Genomic DNA, 25,605 nt, shown 5'->3' on the forward strand with positions numbered 1-25,605 from the left:
ACCTTCCAAAGTGGCCTCCATTTTTTTTTAGAACCAAAACCAAATACTTTAAACACATAAACAACCTTACAGCTCGCGCGACAAGATGCGAATAAAAGCAACTGATAATTCGTTAATTAATTTACCTAACTTTGGGGCTCTGGTATGAGTCAACACGTGCATTAATTACCCCAATTCTAAAAGCATTTGTCACACTAACTACCTGTTAATACCCCCATGGCGTCAGTTTTCAAGAATTCCAAAGTGAGTTTTTTTCCATCTAGCTGTATGAAACGAAACACAGTGCGGCGTTGCAATCGAGCATTCCTGTTAAGAGCAAGGATGGATACAGAAATTGAAAATACATATATTCTCTCATATATAGGTAACGCCATAAACCTATTTTGTACTTTTCTATTTCTAGGATATGGTTTTGTTCAGAAGGGGCCCAAATAATGAAGCTATATTCTGGGATACTGCGAAGAAGGGCTTCATATGTTCTTCGTATTCCGTTAGTAAATGGTCTCGCATTACGAAGATCAAATCTAAGCAAAAATGTCAGATATGTGGGATTTGCAAGAAAGATTTTCTTCGAAAATAACGCAAAGGTCTTGAATCTTATAGTGTTAATATATTTTTATTAATGTGTTAGGGGAAAAGGAATGTATCTTTGGATCTTGTAAAAGTGACGACCCTGCATTTCTGGACGCTGAAAGGTAAGTTGTTCTATTCTGACCATTAATATAATTCTGCGGAAGAATGGAATCGGTGTGACTTTTATTAGTTTTTGAAAGTTTTATATCATCAATGAAGAGGAGATATTTTGAGCTGGTCATGATCTTGCCAATATCGATAATGAATAAAAGAAAGAGGGGTCCTACGTTCGATCCCTGGGTAATTCAAGAGTTAGTTTTGTATTCGTGAAAAGAATGGTGTCCGTAAATGACATACTGATGACAATTATGTAAGAAGCTAGCTACGAAAGCGAGAAAGTTCTGAGAGAATCCTATGTCACTAAATTTTTTTAAATTAAATATCATAGTAGACTTTGAAAAATGCTTTCCCTAAGTTTGTACAAAACACATCGACATGTACAATTTTTTCAAACGACTTATTAATATAGATATTCATAAGGTTTGTTGAAAGTAATAGATTGGGGCGAAATCCGTGCTGATTCTCGGAGAGTGCATGTTTGTTCTGATTATAATATATCTGTGAGTAAAGTATGGTTTCTAAAAAATGCGGGTGCTCGATAGAACAGCTATAGGTTTATAATTGAAGATTTTTTGCCTTTTTGTGTATAGGTATGACTTTTTTTAGTTTCCACATTTCTGAAAAGGTTACGAAGTGAAAGGTTAAAAATGTGATCCCGAGGTTGAATTAAATAATTTGAGTATTTTTTTAGTGTTACAGGTGGAATACAATCGGGGCCCATGGAGTATTTTGGTTTTAGCTTGTGAAAAGCGGTAACAATATCGTCATCGTTAATTTCATGGATGTGTATAGGTAAAGTATTGTATGATGACATAGCTATGGAGGAAATGTCATGTCGGTAAGTACCGATTGAAAATAGTCTGCGAAACCTTCCACGATCTCAGAACATCCATCATATTTATTATCATTAAACTTCGTGTGATTAAGTTTGTCACAGCTGCGGAGTTTACCTTTCGCGTAATCCCAAAATCGAGTGGCGTCTGTAATTATACTATTTTCTGCCTGACGCGTAAAGTTAGTGTGGGCCTGACTTATTAACCGCTGGATTATTTTCCGTAATTTTTTAAAGTTAGTTAAGTCATGTTCGGATTTAGTTTTTTTCAAAAAATGGTGCATTTTTGATCTCTCCAGTGGATTTTGGATCCCGCGCATCGATTTCTTGATGCCATACTTATATTCTAAGAAATGCGCAACAAAAGAAATGATTTATCAAGTATTGCATGTGAATCGAAACAGTTTAAATAATAATACAACATGAGACCGACTTACTGTGATGTTGTAAATTACCACTTGTGGGTGAAAAACGATTTTTGAAACGAAGTTTGTAAAATTTTAGTAAATATCAAGAAAAAGTGTGGTAAAAAGCTTATATTCCTATCATCAGCCATCAGCAAAAAAACAACAATTTTGTAATAAATATGCAAGCATAAAAAATCAAAACAAGCAATTTTTTTAGGGGTTAATGGTTAAGCATATAAAAATATATATAAATTAACTCCGAAAATTTTTCAATTTTGTAAGAAAATTTAAATTTATAAATATTTTAATCTTTTTATTGCGCAGTTTATCAGAATTAAAGCAAAACACAAGTGCCTTACGAAGATATACTACCAAAAGTAGTTAATACAAACATCAGATTTTTTAAAGTTTTGGAAATTTTGTTGCAGCAGTGCGATATATGTTTTGAAGGTACTTATCTATGGCTTGAAATTATATTCCAGCAAAGTATGTTCTTAAGGTGGTATATTAAAAAAGTATTAGGTATGTCGATAAGCTAAGTATTAATTATTATATAAATAAAATAGGAAGAAAATCAGAAAAAAGAAGGCCTAACCAAAACTTCGCTTAATTAGATCTAAAATGAAGTTAATTTGCCTACAAAATTATTTTGACAAGAATGGAACGTTTGACATTTCATAAAGTACAGAACATTGACGTAGAATTTTATATTTTGTTTTTTATTGGTGACCAAATGCGGGTAAAATGAAAGCCCAAAATTTCAGATGATTCCGGGTCTTTTGATAGCTTTTTTACGATTGTTCTATTCATACAGCTTTTAATGTCTCGTATGTGAAAAATAGGTTACGGTTCGGGCAAAGTAACTTTTGAAGTGGAAACAATAAATAAAAAGCATAAAGGTTGAAAGGAACGGTTATTTGATTGATGGACGTAAAAATAACGCGTAAACCTAACGGAGGTACCTTTATGTCGATGCTCGCGATTTTAGAAAATAATTATTTTGCATTTTCGAGAGGGATACCCATTTTACGGTAGATAAGGGTTTTGTTTTCATGTCTTCACATTATATGTAGGCACATAGGAGTCACAGTATTTTAATTGTTTTTTAAAATTTATTTATATTATATGTAGATTTTCAATTTTTTAAAATTATCTATTTTACTTAATTAAAGAAATATAAATATTTCACTTTCTAACTAACAGTTACGAGCTTATCTAACTAACTAACCATCAAGCAGTTTCCCCGCAGGGGTGCGGAGATTCTACGGACCGCCAATACCTAGGTCTTGGCACACACTCCTTGCCTAATTCACATTCATACATCGTCTCATACATACTCTTCTATTATTCTGATTTATTTAATCTTGTCATGTCTTCCTCGGGCGTCCCCGATTTCGGCTACTATTCAGATTTGCGTCATATATTCTCCTTACTCTCCTTTCTTCGCTCATTCGCCCCATATGCCTAAACCATCTAAGCGTCCCTTTCTTAATCATCAGCATTTTACATCAGCCTTGTATTATTTGCGGATCTCCACATTTCTCACAAGATCGTACATGGTTTTAACACACATACGCCCCAGTGATCTCAAGGTTTATAATATACATAATCATAATAATTTTACACAATATAACAATAACAATAACACATAAAATCTCATCATAAAAATCACTCTACATTAAAGAAAATTATATTTCTGTTCACTTATCTTGGAACAGTTTTTTCTTAAATTTACTTATCCGATTCTCCGTTTTTACCCTGTACCCTCATGGCCTATGCTTAACTCACCACTTTCAGTCTTTACTACATTAGTGTACAATTTATTATGTTATCTTGTATAGTGTTCGTATACTTGTGACATTTTTATAAATATTGTGTTCATTCTATGAATGAATTGAGGACACCAGGATATCTGTACCTAAATAGTATAACAAATATTGTATATAATAAGCATAATATTTAATAAAATATCTAAAATAATACAAAAATTTTCATGGCACACAATGTCATACTAATAATACAACAGGTTTCATTGCATACAATTTCATAGTAATAATACAACAAGTTTCATTGCATACAATGTCATACTAATAATACAGCAGGTTTCATTGCATACAATTTCATAATAATAATACAACAAGTTTCATTGCATACAATGTCATACTAATAATACAGCAGGTTTCATTGCATATAATGTCATACTAATAATATAAAAAGTTTCATTGCATACAATGTCATACTAATAACTCAACAAGTTTCATTGCACACAATGTTATACTAATTAATCAATCCATTTCCTATCCAAAAATCAATTAATAATTAATTCATTTGTTTTTTTCTTGCAAAATAATTTGGTTGTTTGAATTTCGTTGCGAGGAAGATATTTATTTATTTATTATTTTTTTTTTATTTACGCCCTAATGGGCTTTTACATGAAAATATACATTTACATTGATTACAATAATTGAACATAAGAAGATAAATGGAGTTAATTGTAAGAAAGCAACACATATAATAAAATTTTGTGCAAATTAGCAAAACACTAATAAGATGGATTCAATATAAAATATACCCAAGCATGAAATAGTAAGTAAAAGAAAGTTCAACATAAAAAGTAAGTAAGTGGGTGTGTTTAAACCCAGTATTAATTGTGAGTTTAACAAATCGATAAACCAATATAAATTAGAGTGTAACTTACTCGTGAGGTAAAGAACATTATAACAAGATTTAAAAAAAAAATAACAAAATAAGAGTTGCACCTGTAAAAAGCAAAAACTAATAGAATTTAGCAATATCGACATGAATAAGAAATAATAAGATCTGAGATGGAACATAGTGTTATGTATAAAAAGTAGTTAGTAGGTATATGCATACAATTATAAGTGTATAGTAGAGCAAATAAAAAACAAACAAATATGGATATAATTTACTTGAAAGGTTTCGAATGGGAGAAGATGTAATAAAATTATTAAAGCTATAAAAGTTAATTATTAGCCGATAGAATCGAAATAAGTTGCCTTTTAAAGCTCACAAAATTGTCAAAACCAAACATATCTATAAGTTCACAGTATTTATTCGCAAGGTTGTGAATTCTAGGAATTGGTGAAAAAATAGAATAATTAGTGTTGAGGTTCTTGTTAAATTTAAAAGTATCTTTACTGCGAGTTTGCCTAGCAGGAACATTAATGCAAATAAGTTCCAACAAATTAGGGCTGTCAATTAAAGATTTAATAATTTTGAATAAAAATAGCAAATCAATTAACACTCTTCTATCAGATAATTTAAGAAGTTTAGTTTCAGCAAGCAAGTTATTGTAATTTATAAATTCGATTGGAATTTTCATTTTAAAATTAATGTACCGAAGGAATTTATTTTGTACCTTTTCTAATGATTGAGAATGGACCTTGTAGTACGGTGACCATACGGTGGAATTGTATTCTAATTTGCTTCGTACTAACGAGCAATACAGATGTTTTAATGTTGACATACTTTTAAAATTTGCTCCCATTCTCAAAATAAAACCTAGTATTCTCATCGCATCGCTTGTTATTTCATCGATGTGTTCGTTAAACTGTAGACTCTCGTGGAATATAACACCAAGATCACGAATCTGTGATACACGAAGAAGATTAGCACCATTCATAAAATAGGAAAAATTAAGTGGATTTTTGCCTTTGTAAAAACTGATAATCTGGCATTTACCTAAATTTAGTTGCAAATCATTGACAGAACACCACGCACATAGTTTATTAAGGTTCAACTGCAAAATTGCGCGATCGTCATCGTCTTTGATTATTCTGTATATCTTCAGATCGTCGGCAAATAACAGGACTTTAACATTAGTAAAAATATTAACAATATCATTGATAAACAAACAAAATAATATTGGGCCCAAGTGAGATCCCTGTGGTACTCCGCTCGAGGCAGCAAATGTATAAGAAGTAAACGAATCTATCTTGACTGCTAAGTACCTTCCTAATAGATAACTCTTAAACCATTCCAACATGCTCCCTCTTATTCCCAACAATTTTAGTTTACGTAATAATATTTTGTGGTTTACTTTATCAAATGCCTTACTGAAGTCAGTATATATGGAATCAGTTTGATGTGATGCATTAAGGGCATTAACAATATCATTCGTGTACAATATCAAATTGGTAAGAGTAGATCTACCTTTAATGAATCCATGTTGAAGGGGAGAGATGGTTCGATTGATTCGGGATATCAACTTATCTAGTACTAGGCTTTCAAAAAGTTTGGGTAAAGTAGACATTATACATATTGGCCTATAATTTGTTACTTCGCTCTTATTACCTTTTTTGAAAATGGGCGTTAAAAGACTAAACTTCCAAAGGTCCGGGAATACACCTGATGAGAGTGACTTTGTAAATAACTTATGAATAGGATATGACAATGTATGCATACAATTTACTAAAAACCTGGGCGGAACATTATCAGGTCCTGCGGATTTTCGGGAATCAAGACTCTTCAGCTTAGATATAATATCGTCTATGGTTACATTACAGTCAGATATATCAAGAGTTTCAACCAAATCAAAGCACGAAATATTGCTGTCTTCACTTGCATTAATGTAAACGCCGCTAAAAAAATCAGCAAAAAGATTAACAGTTTCCTGAAGATTTTGGGATAATTTAGAATCGAATGACACACTACTAGGTATGTAAGTACCATTTTCTTTTTGGGATTTAACATATTTCCAAAAGAAATTTGAGTCGTCCATGATAGAGCCTTCGACATCACTAATGTAATTTTTGTAACATTTTGCGGAGAGCTTATTGCACTCTGCCCTCAATTTTTGAAACGCAGTATAATCGATGGCCAGGCGACTTTGTTTGAATCTCTTATGAGATAATTTTTTGAGGTAAATTAAGTCTATCAGGTCTTTTGAGAACCATTTTGGGTATAGAGTTTCTCTGTAAGTCGTTAAAGGAACAAATTGTTCAATTGCAGAATTAACGATGAAGTAAAATTTTTTAAGGTGTACATTAATATCATCGTCGCTATCAAAGAATGACCAGTCAGTCTGTTTAAGGAAATTTGAAATTTTAACATAGTCAGCTTTTTTGAAATTTCGAGTTTCTACTACCTTTTTTACGATAGGAATTGGTTTAAGATTGGACATGCATATTTCTAGTGGTGGATGGTAAACATCGACAGGTAATAGAATTTCGGTACTTCTCACAATACAGATGTCAGACACATTTGACAGTGCCAAATCCAACGTACGACCTCCTATATTAAGAACATTATTACACTGTGTTAGACCTAAGAACAGTGCCATATCTCTAATAACACGAATATTAACATTAGAACAAGAATTGACAGAATTCATATTACACCAATCATAATGTGGCAGATTGTAATCACCAACTAGAAGTAGTTTAGTATTAGGATATTTAGCACAAATTGATTCAACCTCGTCGCAGTGATTGCTGTAGCTTTGGACATCAGAATTCGGAGGTAAGTATGCACATCCCACTATTATTTTACCTCTAGAAGTGTTCACATTGACAAATAATTGCTCGATGGATGTGTTTTTTGTGGATATTTTTGAAGAACTGAGATTATTTGAGATAGCAATGGCTACACCACCTCCTCTCGTTTTGGCACTTGTTTTAGAATTCCTATCCATACGGTAGATGTTGAAATTAGGGAAGCCTAATTCGGCGGAATTGATTCCTGAGTCGAGCCATGTTTCGGTTAAAATGAAGATATCACTGCTGATAGTTGCCGCCGAAGTCAGCAACATGGGAAGTTTAGTGCGGATCCCTCTCACATTTTGGTAGTAGCATTTTATTTTTTGTTGTTTCAGTTTTTTGGCGCACATTCAATAATTTTAGGTACAGAGTTCACATATTTGATAGTTATATTGGTTTCACCGTTGTTCTTCCTCGTCTCGAGTTGTTGGCGTAAATCTAGAAGTTGAGTCCTCTGCAATGGTGTTTGGTCGTTACTGGCCTTTATACCGTTTTTCAGTTTTGCGTTCCTGGTCAAAACCTCACGAGCCGAGACAGAGTCATTGAATTCGACCTTAATCGGTCTAATTTTGTTGGACTTTTTTACACCAAGTCTGTACGACTTAACCACACTCGGTATTAATTCATTATTTATATCACTAATCGCTGAAACTACTTTATCGCTGTCCATTTTAATAATTGTTGTTGTTGATTCTGAAATACTTTCGGGAACATTAAATAAAATAATGTTCTTTGACCGGGTTTTTCTTTCCTCGGCCTCTGCGAGCAAATCATTTATTGAAGATGAAGTATTTGTCGGGTTAGTAACAATAGACTGAGTATCCGTTACACTTTTTAATGTTGACAATTCTCCTTCCAACATTCCCATACGAACAGCCATCAATCCTGTGGTTCCTAACAGATCCGTTGTTATCGGGGTAATTTTACCCATTTGCTCCTTCGTAAATTTGTTGCCGGGGTCATTAATAATTTTTATCAGCGAACAGAGTAGATCCTTGGCCTTGGTCATATAGTTAAGAGAGTTCTCGTTTAAATCCATATTAAAATTTATTTAAAAAGAGTTAAAAATATGTTAACTTTATTCGTAATTAGTTTATACACAAACGCCTGTTTCCCGCAAACTGTTTAGCACTATTCAAAAGTGACGACACTTTCGACCAATGGCGATAGTAATGACGGACTGATAATGCGCCTGCGCGTTTGGTATGTTTACCAGTTGAAAATTGTTATTTTAATATTTTTAAAACACAGCACTGCACAGCACACACGATAATTTAAAAATCTAACTGATTGAATATTTCGAAGATGAAGTGATTTAACTACTTCGACACTTTATGTTGTGTTTACTTGCAATTTTCTAATGTTTTGGAAGTTTTAATGTGGAGCGTATTCACTATCTGTGTAATCAATGACGGTAGGTGATATTATATTAATGCGCGGGTTATCATGAGTACCAACCTTAAATATAAATAAAATTTAATATTATGCAACAGGAAGATTCAACAGTTACGGTGAAAGCTGCAAAATGTTAGCACTTCTTCAGAAAAATGTTATTAAATAATAATAATTGGATAACTTGTATAGCGCCGTTTATGTGAAAAATCACCTCAAGGGCGCGGTTCAATTTATAACGAATTCCTAGTCTCTATGTCTTATAAACATAAGTAGTTCAAATAAAATACTATTTTAAGAAAAAGATAGAATTTCTGTAAATGAAGATACTGTCATAGTATTTCATTTTAAATGGCGATTTTTGACAAATTCGGCAGTAAAAAGTAATGAATGATAAGTCGATAAACTGATTAATCTACAATATAACGTAATAATGTACATATTCCCAGTCTCAGTTCCTCCTTTGGGAAATGGGTGATACAGAAATCGATAAAAAAATTCCAGGTAAATTTATTCTCTTCTATCCCTATTTCCATTTTCTGAATTGTAACATTGCGCAATACCCTCGAGCTGATGCGTGACAGGCGTCACATCTATCTTGATGATTGACACTGCAATGCCTACCTAAATGTTCGCAAACTGAGCCAAATTCGCAGCAATAACCTGAATACATCGGTAATAGAATTTATTTATTATATTATACACACTATACAGTCACAGCATTTTTCTAAAAATGCGAGGAACATTTGAAATATTCACAAATATTCGTCATATTATGAAAATACCTTGGATAATGAATCTTCAGGAAAATGGTAAGGTAGAGGTTTTCATCATTATACTAGACACTATTAGAAAAAAACTACAATATCTTGGGTACATAATGAAAACCACAACAATAAAGTAATTGCAAACGATAATTAAGAGAAAATTCATCTCATGACTTCGAAACCTACACGATTGGTATGAGCGCAGTTATGCAGTATTGTTTCTGGCTGCAGTCTGCAGAGTCAAGATTGATCCGATGTTAGCCAACCTCCGAAGGGAGTGGGCTCAAGGAGAAGAAGAAACTGCCATAATAATAATAATTAGTTAATTTGTGTAGTTTCGTTTTTTTTTAAATCACCCCAAGCGCGCTGTTCAAAAACTTGCTAGGATTTATCTTATGGATAGTTCTTACCAATAATTTTTTAAATTTACATATTTAGTTATTTACAATGTCAGGGTCTGTGAAAAGGTTCAGGATTTTTATACTAGTATAGCAGTAGATCGACGCATTTTCGTACTAGTACTAGTGCATGAACTAATATATTCCGTAAATGACTAGGTAGATACTAATCGACTAGCTTAGCTATTTGTACGTTAGGTTTAAAACTGAAGCATTTATGGATATGATTTTCTGAAGAGATGAGTTTAATGCTTCGCACTGAATTTAGTCGGGTCTTTATTATTATTATTATTCTTAAATCGTGTGGCAGTTTATTCCACGTTTAGTTCCTGTCACTCAAAAAGTACGCTCACCGAACTTAGTATCTGCTATGCGCTTTCCTTCTGCCTCGACTGTAATTTTCAGGAATGTGATATTCTTTATAAGCAATAAAATGCCAGTTTAACAGACTGCCTGTCGCAGAAGTATGAAAGCACCAATTTCAGCTTACTGTAAGAACATTTCTTGTAATCGGATAATACAATTAAAAGCCGTAATAAGAATGCTGACGAGCTGTTTTAAAGTACAAAAAAGCTCACGTCTTTCACTAAAATAATTTAATTTTAAAAAGAGAGTGGCAAAACAGAAAGCGGCGCCAACCTGGCAACACCGTTAATATTCAACGGAAGATGCATTCCAAGCAGGGAAACATTGCTTGTGCATCCCTTACTGCAGCTCAAACAATCCTAAACAAACTGCAGGTGAGCTGAATTCTAATTTAGTCAAAGTGAACATGTTGCAGAAATAGCGGAGTGTACGTTGTAAAGGTGCGAACGAGAACATGCCAAAACAAAACTTAAAACTGTCAAAATCTTTATTAATTAGCTTTCAACAGGTTTAACGAGCATTAAAAGCTCGTTTGTCACGCCAAGTGACTAGTGACAGCGAAGCTAGCCCCTTCAGAGACTTAACAGTCAAAATAAATAAAAACACTCAATATGACGTTTATAGCTTACGGTTGAGTTGGGAACACTTAAAATCAAAGGAACTTAGAAATAAATCTGTAGCGGTGAATGTGAAAAATCAATAATTTAAATGATAAGGTGTTTATTTTTCATTCATACATAAAACGAATATGTTAACTACAGGACGCACATTTACAAAGCCAATAATAATATTTGGATGATTTGTATAGCGCCTTTTTGTGCAAAATCACCCCAAGGGCGCTGCACAAATATATAGTATGTGTCTACAATGATCTTTCTTATCACTAACTATAGACAGTCAAACTATTATCGACTTATTGCATCTACCGGTTCGTTGTTCAATAACACAAACCAGATATACAATGCATTTGATCAATGAACGTAATGCTGCTTTATAATGTACATATTTTATTATTATTTAATAATATTTATATTTATTCAAGATGGTAGCAGAAGTCGGGGACGACCGAAGAAATGGCACGATCAAGTGAATCAGATAATTGAGTAGGGCCATGTCAAGAGTCAGAATAATAGAAGAGTATTGTATGAGACGATGTATGAATGTGAATGTGGCAAGAAGTGTGTGCCAAGACCGAGATGTTTGGCGGTCCTACCTCTCTGCCTACCTCTGCGGGGAGACGGGGTGATAGTTAGTTATAGTCCATAGACTTTATTTTATTAATTAATCTATAGATATGAATAACAAAGTCCATGAGCTGAAATGGTAAAGGCTTTGTAAATGATTTTGCACAAACAAAAGCTACTCCAAAAGCGCTTTTTAAATGTTTTTTTTTTACTTTAATCCCACACAAGAGGCTCTACGGAAAATAAGTATGCTCCCAGTAACAGTATAAATGTGCATGTTTCAAAGTTTCAACTATAATCCTAAAGTAGGAAATAGTATCGAAAGCAAAAAAAAAACTTTGGAATGATTAGGTTTACCATTATGCAATTTGTTCAAATATTAATTATGTACGGAGTTTTAGAACTAACTATTACGAGTATTCAAATATCAATGATATTGTGAAAAAAACAAGATGAAACGCCATATTATTGCTTGTTTTAAATTGATCATTTAATAAGAAGAAAAGTGTTGAAACTCGAGCCAAGAAAAAGCCAGGCAGTGAAACTAGGTACTTTTTAAAGACCTTATGTTGCGGTATTTATTACTAATGGCCAGAGCACCAGCTAAATATTGAGTTCCTGGGTCCGCTTTGAATTGGTACACTGAAAACCCATTAAGGACCCTTTATAAATAACGCGATTTCGAAAACTCTACTGTAATCGTTTATTAAAGCCAACCGGGAAATAGCGCCGCCTGAAGTCCATAAAACAAAAACAATATGCAAGCCTCGGAGGCTGTGTCAAACCGCAACCCGCTGGCCGGGACTAGTCAGCCGGAGCGAGGACCAGGGACAGACGGGGTAGGAATGCGAACATAGGACTATAATAGATCATCGTCATACGTTTGAGTCCGGTTCAAGTTCACGAGAGAGAGTGGCATTTGAGAAAGTGCCGTACTTAAAGCTAAATGATGCTCACTATTTCTATTCGGTGTGTTTGTTGGAGAATTGAAACAAGTTGAAAAATTAAAATAATTCATTTATCATGTCTTCTGTGGGGGAACTATGAAAATACCAAAGTACCTAAATCGCAGTATCCATGTATATTAAATGATATGCCAATCACCGCCATCATATGACCGAATGCACACGTAGTTCATTTAATGGAACAATTTAATTTGAACAGGTGAGACTACTGTATTCCTAGCAGCATTAATCTCTTCGATACTTTTGATTTTTTAAATTTAAATTATGTATGTGTATCAAAATGTGCAGTTTTTACGGTGTTCTTGCTTAACTTTCCGGCTTTTGTGCTTCTTCTTTCTACAACACAAATCTCGTTTTTCCAACCCAAGGCTTTTTACTAATTCCTTTCCTTAAAAACAATCATATTGCACAGCAACCCCAAAGATGGCACAATCTCCTGCGGAAGAATAAATAAAGGAAAAAATATGCAACGAATTAAATAAGCAAAAAATACAAGCCTCGTTTTTCCAACACAAGGCTTTTTTTACTTTTTCCTTTCTTTAAAAAAATCATACTGCACAGCATCCCCAAAGATGAAACAATATACTGCTTAAGAATAGATATAGGAAAAAAGCTCCAGCGAATTAAATACGCAAAATTACTTCTACATACACAAAAGAATTGTCGTTATTCATTCTGTTTGCGCAGTACAATGAAGTCGACTTCCAAGAATTTAAAATAGAAACGAGAATCGCAGAAAGAAGGTTGAATGGAAAAATACTAATATCAGTTACCCCTTTTCAAGGGAGTCAAAGAAAAGTTGTCGGAATTCCTGCGCACACAGGTGGCAATAAGCGGGGTACAATTGCAAAGCTCGCAACTGTCGCAAACTTTTATACACTTTCTCTCTTCTCAGTACCTTCCGCCGTGTCTTCCCTCATCTCCCATCCGTGAGGCTCTAAAGATTTAATTAACATCCTAGATAAATTCTCTGGCGTCGACACTAAGTGTCTGTCAAACGGAGATATAAGCTTAATTAAGCATTGTGCCGGTTGTCTCGGCTTAACTCGATACGGGAGCAGTTTGCACACGGGGGCGTGTTTCGGTAGTTGTAGTGACAATCCGAACGCCTTGTCAAATACGACTCAAAGAAACTAGAGTAATTAGAATGTTTGATGATGCGGTTCGTAAGACAGAACAAACTAATAGTTCATGGAGAAATCAATATGGGAGACGATCATATACTATCCAGGGTTAAATGCAAATTTTACAAAGGGCTCGCTTAAATTATACTAAAAGTAAAGGCCTCACTCGTGAGCCTATTTGCAAATGGGATTTAAATCACTTCAAATATTTTATTTAGTTTTTTATACGCCCATGGGTCAATTACAATGTTACATTGAAATATTTACAATTTTGTACATAAGGGATATAAAAATGGTTGAAAAAATAATTTCTTACATTTCAGTGGTTTACAATTAGATAGAATTAAACAAAATAGTAGTAAGAAATTATCGGAAATCATATCTTGACACAAAAAAATGTTCAAGTATGTTTTAAACATCGTATTTTTTACATTAAAAATGTCGACATATTTGGTATATTCATTTAGTTTTTTTGGTACATCTATGTAGGCGAGGAATTGGCGAGATGTTATAAAATTTGTTTTTGGATGAAAACAATGAAATAGGTGGCTAGTGTGTCGAGTAAATTAACCAGTCTCAGAAATTCGCAAAAGTCGAGCTCCGATTTTACAATTTTGAAAAATAAGCACAGGTTGCATATCCTCGTGTATGTTTTTAAGGCAATTAGTAAAAAGTTGTTAAATTGTTCCAAGGGGATATTTAACTTAAAATTAATAAATCGTAAAAACTTTCACTGAATTCTTTCACTATTTTTAACGTGAATCTTATCGTGAGGTGGCCAAATAAAAAAACAAGTTTAATGTTCAGAACAAGAAGCAAATAAAGATTTTAATGGTTCAGCAAAAATCCTAATGTTTCTAATGTGATGTATGTGGTGGTAATTAGGCTGGTTTTACACGACATCGACCGATTACAATTTTTACCGATCGGTATGATACGACTGATTTCCTACTTTTAGCGATCGGCGGACTGATTTCCTACTTTTAGCGATCGGCAGACTGATTTCCGAACCGGTTTCAAAAACCTTTTTTTAAAACAGTTTTTTTATTGAATAATAATCAAAAAAATGAAGGAATAATCTTGTTATATAATTTTTTACATTTAAATAGAGAAGATCAAAGCTCACGATGGAAAGACTTTACTGACTGAATGTAGTTGCATTAGACTACAAATTTCTGAAAGAAAATTGAAAGGAGTATTGTTTGTGTCAATCTGTGTTATGTTACTCAATATTCGCCAGTTTAGTATGACAAACAAGTTGCGTACTTTGGGGTTTAGATTTAATTTTACGTTAGTCACATATCGCAAAATGGTCTCATATAACTGCTAACATTTTAACGGAATAACTTTTAATTTATATCCAAAGTTGTGTAATAAATAACGTGCAACTCAATCCCTGGACAAAGATATCTATTATTCCCATATAACTCACTGAAAGGTCAGCGAAGGGAGGCCAGGGAACTAGACGCTAAAGTAATTCTAAGTTGTGTTGGGATATCTGCTAAGCCGCGCAGATCTATCACTGAACGAAAATAATACACAGTTAGCGGAAAAGGCCATTATTATTGGAAGGGTGCACGAGGCAGCTGGAGGTATCGTGATCGATTGTAATGTATCGGGAATTGAAAAAATATATATTCCCGATGAAAATATCGTACAAATAAAAACGTACATTTGATAAAGAACTTGCTTTACTAACCGGCGCCACCTAAGGTTTGGCTCGAGAAATATGTTTCAATATCATAATTTTAGTGAAAAGAAGTTATTGATATTTCAAAGCTAGGACATCACTCTTAGAAATTTGTACTACTTAAATACATCACAAAAAAAATTCTTTTGTATTTTTTTTAGATTGTTACAGAATGAGGCCATTTAATTAAAACACAAAAGAAAAATATTGATAAAGTCAAAAATATTTTCCGAACGAGGGATAGACGGGGGGAATTAAATGCTATTTATTGTGGACTTCTCTGAAAAGTATTTCTGATTCAAATATAATTAATGAATAAGAATACTGTTGAGCATTCAAAATAAATTTAACGAGAAAATTACACAGCAAGTCATTGAGATGTTTCAAATAAGTGACAGCTGGTAAATTTTCGTCCTAGATCGTGGTGGAATATTGAATATACAGGGTGTATCGGCACTAACCCGACAAACTTTAACCAGCTATTCCTTAGCACATTTGGAGTAAAAAATGTTATGTACACTTTGCTGTCCGGTAACATTTTTTTTCTTTTAAAAACAAAAAATAAATAAAATTTCCACACTCCGCTACTGCCCACAGTATAGGGGTAAAATAATTGGCAACGCCGCGCTACTGTCATCTCTTTCACACATATTCTGTCTCAAGTCCCGTGTGGTTCCCGCCACCCCGTCTCGTATCAGTGGTCAGTGCTGTTTTGGGAGTTCGCATGTCATCAAGTTTCTAGTTTCGTTTTTGTTTTGTTATCTAAGTTTTTACTGTTGAAATATGCCCCTCAATTATCCACCTGCCGAGCAAGCAGATATTGTTTTTGTTTATGGATTTTGCAATGGAAATTCACGAGCAGCCGTAAGGGAGTATCGCATGAGGTTTCCTGGAAGACGCGTCCCACACCATGCTACCTTTGTCCAGGTTTGTACCCTATCAATTGTTTATTGAAACTATTTACATTCATTGATAATGCCAAAAAGCGCTTTTGAAATTTAAACTGGGAACATTAAAAACATAACAAGGGGCCACCAACTTTAAAAATGTAAATTGTACTTTAGGTGATTTGTGTTCAGTGGTCACTAAACGGCGTTTTAAAAAGTTAATTAATTTTAATCTCTAATAAATGCATCATTCACTGCAATTGAATTCACTCCCTTTCTCACCATGGGATTATTTAAATTACTTGAATTCAATTTCACCCCTGTGAATCCAAGATATCAACCGTACCTAGTTAAGAAAATTATAATTTAAAACACTTTGTTATACATTTTACTATAAAAAAATGAAATAAATGAAGAGAAAACGTAAGTTTTCTGATATGTGCCTAAAATAAGTGTTCTTTAAAAATAAAATGAGTGAAAAAGCCCGCGATTGTTTATTTGACATTATTACTGAGCTGAATAATAAAAGCAGTTGTTATTTGTTGTTTTGTTTCAGATGTATCAACAATTGCGTGACTGTGGCATCGGACGGATTGAAGGCGCCGGCGGAGGACACAACATCGTTCCTGTGGCAGTTGAGGAGAGAATCCTGAACTTAATTACCGAAGACCCCACGCTGTCCGTGCGTCGGGTCGCTCTGATGATAGGACACAGGGAACACATGGCGGTATGGAGAGTTCTGAAGAAGCACGGGCTCAAACCTTTTCACTATAGGCGCTGCCAAGGCCTCATGGAGAATGACCACTTTTCCAGAGTCGTGTACTGCAGAAGAATGCTGCATAATGTCATAAGAGATGCAGACTTCATGAAAAACATATTGTTTACCGACGAAGCACAGTTCACTAAAACAGGAGTGCTAAATGTGCACAACTTGCACCATTGGGCTGAACAAAACCCCAAGCTTGTTCGGGAGTCGTCGAGCCAGGACAGATTTTCCATCAACATGTGGGCAGGAATCCTGGGAAATCAAATACTCGGTCCAATCGAGTTGCCTCCCAGACTAAATGGACCGATGTATTTGGAGTTCTTACAAGTGCAACTGGGCGAGATTCTGGAAGATGTGAACCTCGAATTACTACGGAGAATGTGGTTCCAGCACGATGGAGCCCCACCACACTATTCGATTGCCGTGCGGAACTACTTGGATGTCGAGTTTCCTGGTCGTTGGATAGGCCGTGGAAGTCCGGCCATTGCTTGGCCACCAAGATCACCCGACCTGACCCCCCTGGATTACTACCTGTGGGGGGCTCTCAAGGAAAAAGTGTATGCTAAGCCAATAGCCTCAAGAGAGCAACTGCTCGAACGAGTGATGGAAGCCGCTGCAGAAATTAAAGCAAATCCTGCAAACTTAAATAATCAAAATATAACAAGACTACACGCTTGCATCGAAAATAATGGTAGTCACTTCGAACAAATGCTCCAATAAAAAAATTAACATAAACTACATGTCCGCATTTTCATTTATTATTTATTGGTAAAATTCTCACAATGTCATTCATTTACACATCAATATTACCTACATATCAATATTTAATAAAATCTGTAGAAGAGTATGCCCGTCGGCATTCAACAAGTTTTTCGACAAGTGTGTCGAAAAGCGTCTTCTCTCTTTCCTACACACTAAATATTAATGGTTAAAAATGAGACGACTGATGCTTGTAAGCGCGCCAATACGTAAAAACAACGAAACTCGAATAAGAATTGCCAGGTGGGTTTTTTAATCGCTTTAATCTGACTTTAAACAATAATTAAACACGTAAAAATTATTTAATATAATATTACAGTACAGTACTTTGAACCTTCGCAATAAATTTATTTGATTTTAAGTTTAGTTTGTAGAACTCCATTTCAATTTAGAGATTTTTTTTATTTTAACAGTCTTATTAAAAAATTTATAAAAACAGTGTGTTTATAAACAAGTTCTGCTAGTTGTAATTATTATTACGCGTGACAGCTGTTTCACCTTCTGACGGCATTATCAAACTTTGGTAAAGCCACTTACAGACGACGTAAGTGATAACTTTCTTTTTTTATTATTCTGGCTTTATTGATTTCCGAGTAAATTGTCGTAAATTATTATTTGCTAATCCCAATATTATTTGCTAATGCTAATAATTAAGTGAAATTTTAAACAATGCAATAATAGGATTATTGCATTGTTAATTTCACTTAATGTCGTTGGTATTTCCAACTGATGACTCAGGGGTTTATTTCCCTGAATAATTAAGTATTTTGGGGTCTAATTATTATGCATTTCATTACATCCGATAATTTAAACAATTTTTATGTTGAATTGGGGTAAGTTTTATGGCTAAGGGAAGGAGTGGAAGGTGGGGAAGTACCTGGATATTCAGATCTGGTCACCAAATACGGCTAGTCATTTCAAGCAACGTTTAAATTCTAAACCTGGATATTCAGATCTGGTCACCAAATACGGCTAGTCATTTCAAGCAACGTTTAAATTCTGAACCTGGATATTCAGATCTGGTCACCAAATACGGCTAGTCATTTCAAGTAACGTTTAAATTCTAAACCTGGATATTCAGATCTGGTCACCAAATACGGCTAGTCATTTCAAGCAACGTTTAAATTCTGAACCTGGATATTCAGATCTGGTCACCAAATACGGCTAGTCATTTCAAGCAACGTTTAAATTCTAAACCTGGATATTCAGATCTGGTCACCAAATACGGCTAGTCATTTCAAGCAACGTTTAAATTCTGAACCTGGATATTCAGATCTGGTCACCAAATACGGCTAGTCATTTCAAGCAACGTTTAAATTCTAAACCTGGATATTCAGATCTGGTCACCAAATACGGCTAGTCATTTCAAGCAACGTTTAAATTCTGAACCTGGATATTCAGATCTGGTCACCAAATACGGCTAGTCATTTCAAGCAACGTTTAAATTCTGAATTAATTAATCAATTACGAAAAAGCGTGGGGTTAAGAATATTTTTTTTAAATTATAGTTGTAATTTATTGTCGATTTTTTAAAAAAATTGCGATATTTTAAATAAAATTTAATAATTATTGTTTAAATAAATTAGCAATCTGGCAGCATTCATTTGCAGGTGGTCAATCCAATGCAGTCATGACGTTTGTGTGAGTGCTTTCCTTTGTCTCAGTGTGTTGCGCAGCAGTTTTATATGAACCGTTTTTTGATTCATCGGGATTGTTTTTAAAACTATACATTCTTTGTACCTTCAAATTAGTGGAAATAAACTTAAGTGTGTCAAGCTGCTCGTTATATTCCGGTAATTCTGGAAGGCTTTTAACATAAGCAATAATATTCATAAATCACATTCCGCGAAGTTGTAAATAACTAAATTTATTAAAAAATATACGTTGTAGGATAGCCTAGCAAGTAAAATTTTGACAGAGCACTTACGGTGATTTAAAAAACAACGGCGCTGTTCAAATAATCCAATTATTATTATTGATAAGTACCTAAGTGAGGAAAATTGTTTTTAAAAGTGCTCAGAATTATTGGACTTCGATTATAAATTCAGGAAATCTACTAATTAGTTTCTTAGTTTCAAAATTAGACTATTTAATACGTGAAACGCGTAAGAGGTGAAACCAAAGCATTCCAGAGGTGAAACAATTTAGATACAAAAATAAAACTGATGTGTACAATACAAGAAGACAATCAGTGATTCGCATACGAAAAATGTGAATAATCATTATTGTTAAATAAAATATTTCTTTTCTGGTACTGGATTATGTAATACGGGCTTCGTTCGCAGCAACACGCGAGAGTTGCGATGTTGCTTTCAAATTTTGACAAAGGATAAAACAGTGGTGACATGTGGTGAAAATATGTTTAATTAATTTTTTATTAAAAAAAAACGTTACCGGACAGCAAAGTGCACATAACATTTTTTACTCCAAATGTGCTAAGGAATAGCTGGTTAAAGTTTGTCGGGTTAGTGCCGATACACCCTGTATATGTATATTTAACAGTCTTGCAGCCAAAAATTGGCATTTAGCGAAGTGCATCAGATTCTTTAAAAAAAATCCTCCTTTATTGAGTTTCTAAAGAATTTTGAACGCCTACAAAGCAACAAATTCGACACCCGCCGTTTCATTAAATTTGGTGCGTTTGATGGGATTTAACGTTAAAACGATCGTACGTGTAGGTTCATATACCTACCTAACAAAAGATAAAAAAATCAATGGCACACTTTAAACTTATTTAAACACTAGGTCCCTGAAAACTAGTTTTAGTGACAGAATCCTCATTAGGATGTTACGATGGTAGCGGCACACGCAGATAAAAAGTCTTTCGAAAATAATGAAACCGGCTTGCTCTTTGTACAGATTTGTATGGACCGTTGGTCCCGACGAAGAAACTCACTGATTATACGAGCAAATACGGGCTAATACTATTGTAGTTTCAATATTTAAAATGATAAAAAGTATGAATTATTTAAATCAGGTACGTTTTCGGGTGTAAATTTGTTAGGTGTTTTTTTACTCGGGGGATGATTTTGATGGAGGATGCTTGAAAGGTGGGGATCAACCCTTAGTTCCCGCTTGGAAAGTAATGAGACAAAGGATCTCCGATACTAAACATGCAATTTATAACATTTTACCTCAACATTTATCGCATCAACAACCACATTCCGTAAGACATTATACTCCATATTTAATGCTGAAACGGCAATTAGACGATTCACAGGAATTGTAATGGGATCTTTCACGAGTTAAACGAAAGGAGTTTTCACGAAAGTATCGAGGAAACGATACATTTTTTATAAACATAAATGTTTGCTAAGTCATTTAAAATAGGTACCCAATCTTTACAGAGATTTCATAAGCAGTAATAATAAATAAAAGTAGCTATCTAAATATAAGCATTATTTTAAAGGACTGTTACATCACAAAATGATAAAATAAAATAATTATTAGTAATAATAATTATATTTGGATGATTTGTATAGCGCAGTTTTTGTGCAAAATCACCGCAAGGGCGCTGTTCAAACATATAATAACTATATCTAACTTAGAAATAACATAATATATTATTAATTACCTTCGTGTTGTCTAAAAAGCAGGTTTCATGCATCCAGTCTCCTAAAAAGAAAATAAAATAATGTATCAACAATCGGTGTAGGGTTACAAAGTAACAGGTTTTAATCTCGATAAAACACTTAATGAGAGAATGTTAAAACCTTTTTTATAAGCGATTTAGTTATGCGTATAGCATTGCGTATATTCGGTTGGAGCATAAAATCGATCCAAGGTATCTCGAGGACAATAGGCAAACACATTGTCTTCCGTTCCAAGGGCGGTTCTTAAGTTAAGCGTAATGAATTTTCATGACGAAATGTTTATATTATACCTAGTTACATCGGGGTTGGATATTTAAGAGTTAAAGAAAATTTCCACGCATAACAGATATGTACTAAAATATGTATTAGGTATTAGATATTATAAGGTAGGTACTAAAATAGGTACTAGGCATTAACTATTATTAGATAGGTACTAAAGTAGGTATTAGGTATTAGCCATTATTAGAGCATCATCTCAGATACTCATGGTCAGTAGTACCAACGTATTATTTTAGGTGATTATAGATATAATACCATGTTGTGCTACCTCTTTCCAATCGATCAAAAGTGCTATGTCTAATAATCAATTTGATATTTTAAATAAACCAAGGGATTACAGAACAAGCATAATTTTTTGGAATTTACTAAAGTTTAATAATCTATTCCGTAAAAAACATAGCTATAAAACCTAATAAAAGAAAAATAATATCATATTTTATTAACTGAAAGTCGCCCACGACAAAATACGTATTCTCATCACATAAAATGTACACCTAAAATTTCGCAACATCATTATACATATTATCTAGGGATAAAAACTTATAGTCTGGGATAGCGGTACAACATTATTGTATACGTCATTGGGTACACACTTCACAGATGAAACTACTTTGCAGTGAGAATGGACGTTTAGGAAAACATAAAAAGGTTTGTTTGCCGGTGCGCCTCTTGGAGGATTCCGCGCAGTCATGGAAATAGTGAACGATTATTTTCGACAAAATTACTTCATAAGGTACATGAACGTGAATGGTTTTTTACGATAGGCGTCAATTAGTAGATGAGAAAAAAAAACAGGCAGCCGGATTTAAAGTAACAAAAAAAATTGTAATTTTTACGTCATCGAGTACCGCCAACGAATAAATGTACCTAGTCTAGATCATCCCACTGAAGAAAAATTTTGTCTGCCGACCTGCCTGGTAGTTTTTTGTGTACGATTTTACGTTTTTTTATAACTTTCATTATATTTGTTAGAATTTTTATTTCGTATCGTACACAAAAAAAAACTATTAGGCTGCTGGTCGGCAGACTAAAAAATTCTTTCCAAACCGGGATCTTAGACAGATACATCCTACCGGAAAACTTCAGAACAATTTAACAACGGTAAAAGCAATTAAAGACCAATTCAAATAAATAAAAATTCACTGTGTTAAATTCTTTCAAAACCAATTAATTTCCTACCTAATGAATGCATTATTAGGAATCTTGGGATCAGTGCATCCAGGAGTGACGGACATATCAATGGATCGAGATGGGTCGAGAGACCAGTTGGAGAGGTCAAAGGGACTCCTTGGGGTGACCTATGGCAGAGGTGTTGGTTATCCAATAAATGGTTCCCCGGGCGGCGGTACCCAAACCCGCCTCCCAAATTTAAAATTACTCTAGTTATCAATTTATTGGTTAATTCAAACATCGGAAAAACAGATTAATTTAATCATTTATTCTAAGTGTCCTTCGTTTTTTAGGTAGGTGATATATTGGCCTCGTTGTCTAACGTTTCAAAACATATTACACCGTCCATTAGCAGAGGTCATGTGCCAGTTGACTGCAATATGTTCCAAGAAGTTAGATAGGAAAATGACAGCAGCAAAACACGACATAAAGCACTAAGAAGGAAGTAGCAAAGAAGAAACTTTCGGAACGTGTTATGGCTTGCAATAAACAATATAAACTTTGATGGTGTGTGCTAGAGAAAGTCAAAAATAAACTCATAACATGTGACAGATAAGGGAGTTAGTTTATGTTGTGTAGTTTATGTAAGACCCATTTTCTGATTCTATCGTTGAAAAGAAGAGGATGTGAAATTAAAACGCTAAGATGCATGTTCAAATAATCCAATGTTTCGCCTTTACGAAACAATCGATAGATCATCAATATATTGTCAATATATCATTAACAGATTATGATTAAATAATTATCAATGGATAACTAATAACCTCATCATCAAAAATATACCAATAGAACATCAATAAATAATAAACCGATCATCAATACATCATCACTAGATTATCAACTAAGCATCGTTAGATCATATACGGTTTCATGAATATATCAACAATAGTTTTTTTTTTAATTATTGAAGACAATATTAGCGGAAATCTGAAACCAGAAATCGAACCCAGGGTTCGAGTCCTAGATATGACCGTATCTATTTCTGATTTTTCTGTTTCAGATTTTCGTTTAGGAATCGCTAATATTGTCATCAAAAATTAAATATTACAATTTGAGGTTTTACTCTCTAAGTTATACCAAAAATAAATAGTTTTTTTGTTACAAAATACAGAAAAACTTTCCAGGTCACAAATACATCAAAATTTGAATTCTCCCTACTACCATTATGATGGGGAAAAGCGGAAATTGTTGATCGTGATATAATGGAAGATGTAACCTGTGGAGGATTGAATGCTCGACACCCAAGAGCGAGTTTTTAACCACTTCGCCTTTTACGCCACTCCACACAGGAAACCCAGAGGAAAATAATTTTCATCAGGGTTCATGTCATATTTAGGGATGATGTGTCGAGGATCTTTTAAAGCAGCTAACAATATAGGATACATAGATCATCAACAGATCTTACTTAATAGTACTATAATGTATTAAACGTGTTATTGACAACAGGTTGACCCAAAAATCCAAAGATTTCAATTCCCGAAATATCGGAGGTAGCTAAACCCTTTGGGAGGAAACGCTAAAAGAACAGTAATGATATTTCCGGTGACTTTTTTGGGAGGAAAAATATAATTTTGCCATTTTATCCCGCCGAGACGAACAGATCATAAGGGCGGCAACCCAATAACGGAATGAAACCACCTTTAAGCCCATGCTCCCACATTTCTCACTAAAAAATTGACGTACCAATAACACGCTTTCAAGCATATTTTATTAACAAATTTAAAATATGAGATAAATTATTATTCCTGTTTTAGGGATTTGAACTATGTGAGCTTCCGTCGTTCGGACAACTGTAAACGTAGCAGCCGAGAATAAGCAATAGGTAAATTGAATATTTCATTGTCCATACTCGATGTCCATACTGTTTCATGTTTGTTTCGCGTATGTGTTTTTAAGTATACCATGTTAACATATATTCTTCATGTACCTATTGTACTGCAAGTAATTATGAAAATATATAGAATTTGTGAGAGGGCGTAGAATGAGAGTTAATATATATATATATGTATATATTTTTTTTATTGAAACATATAAACAAGGTTACAATATTATAACAATATAAACACCAATATTTCAATCACTCTCCTAATAAAGCAGCTGCTTGTGTTTAGGAGAGGACAACAAAATATTTTTACATTTGTTTAAATTAAACAAAAAATATTAGTAATTTAACAAAAAATAACAATAAAAGTAATAGAAATATAGGTTAGTTAATAAATGATTCAAAGAATTGAAAAGGCAAAAACATATTTTCATATAATTATTAAAATGTCACAAAACAGCTGTTTTACTTGTGTAAACGTTATTACTGAACCCATGTTCCAGAGTGTTAAAAGTAGATATAATTGAAAATATAGGGACAACTTCGTTCAATTTTATGCTCCCGTTATATATGTTCTGCAAAATAAGCGTGAACACACAACACTGCAAAGAAATCTTATGCTCCCGTTATATATGTTCTGCAAAATAAGCGTGAACACACAACACTGCAAAGAAATCTTATGCTCCCGTTATATATGTTCTGCAAAATAAGCGTGAACACACAACACTGCAAAGAAATCTTATGCTCCCGTTATATATGTTCTGCAAAATAAGCGTGAACACACAACACTGCAAAGAAATCTTATGCTCCCGTTATATATGTTCTGCAAAATAAGCGTGAACACACAACACTGCAAAGAAATCTTATGCTCCCGTTATATATGTTCTGCAAAATAAGCGTGAACACACAACACTGCAAAGAAATCTTATGCTCCCGTTATATATGTTCTGCAAAATAAGCGTGAACACACAACACTGCAAAGAAATCTTATGCTCCCGTTATATATGTTCTGC

At 33.8% G+C, this 25,605-nt stretch overlaps 2 protein-coding genes across 6 annotated transcripts in view; one reads left to right on the forward strand and one right to left on the reverse strand.

The window, feature by feature from the left end:
- The window catches only part of LOC149424207 (uncharacterized), a 558,416-nt gene that overhangs the window by 219,483 nt on the left and 313,328 nt on the right, over positions 1 to 25,605 (reverse strand). For all 5 annotated transcript variants that reach the window (XM_089651358.1, XM_089651363.1, XM_089651362.1 and 2 more), the window contains exon 4: positions 21,303 to 21,343. The gene's annotated coding sequence lies outside the window, so the exon portion shown is untranslated. The remainder of the gene's footprint in view (positions 1 to 21,302; positions 21,344 to 25,605) is intronic.
- Positions 15,816 to 25,605, forward strand: part of LOC149424208 (uncharacterized) — a 75,044-nt gene continuing 65,254 nt past the window's right edge. Inside the window, exons 1-2 of the mRNA XM_089631048.1 lie at positions 15,816 to 16,243; positions 16,760 to 17,167. Of these exons, the coding sequence (XP_089487174.1) occupies positions 16,100 to 16,243; positions 16,760 to 17,167 (552 nt within the window). The 5' untranslated portion in view covers positions 15,816 to 16,099. The remainder of the gene's footprint in view (positions 16,244 to 16,759; positions 17,168 to 25,605) is intronic.

Source organism: Hesperophylax consimilis, chromosome 4 (genome assembly GCF_061612785.1).
Source record: "Hesperophylax consimilis isolate HC1 chromosome 4, BYU_Hcon_1.0, whole genome shotgun sequence".
Lineage (NCBI taxonomy): Eukaryota > Metazoa > Arthropoda > Insecta > Trichoptera > Limnephilidae > Hesperophylax > Hesperophylax consimilis.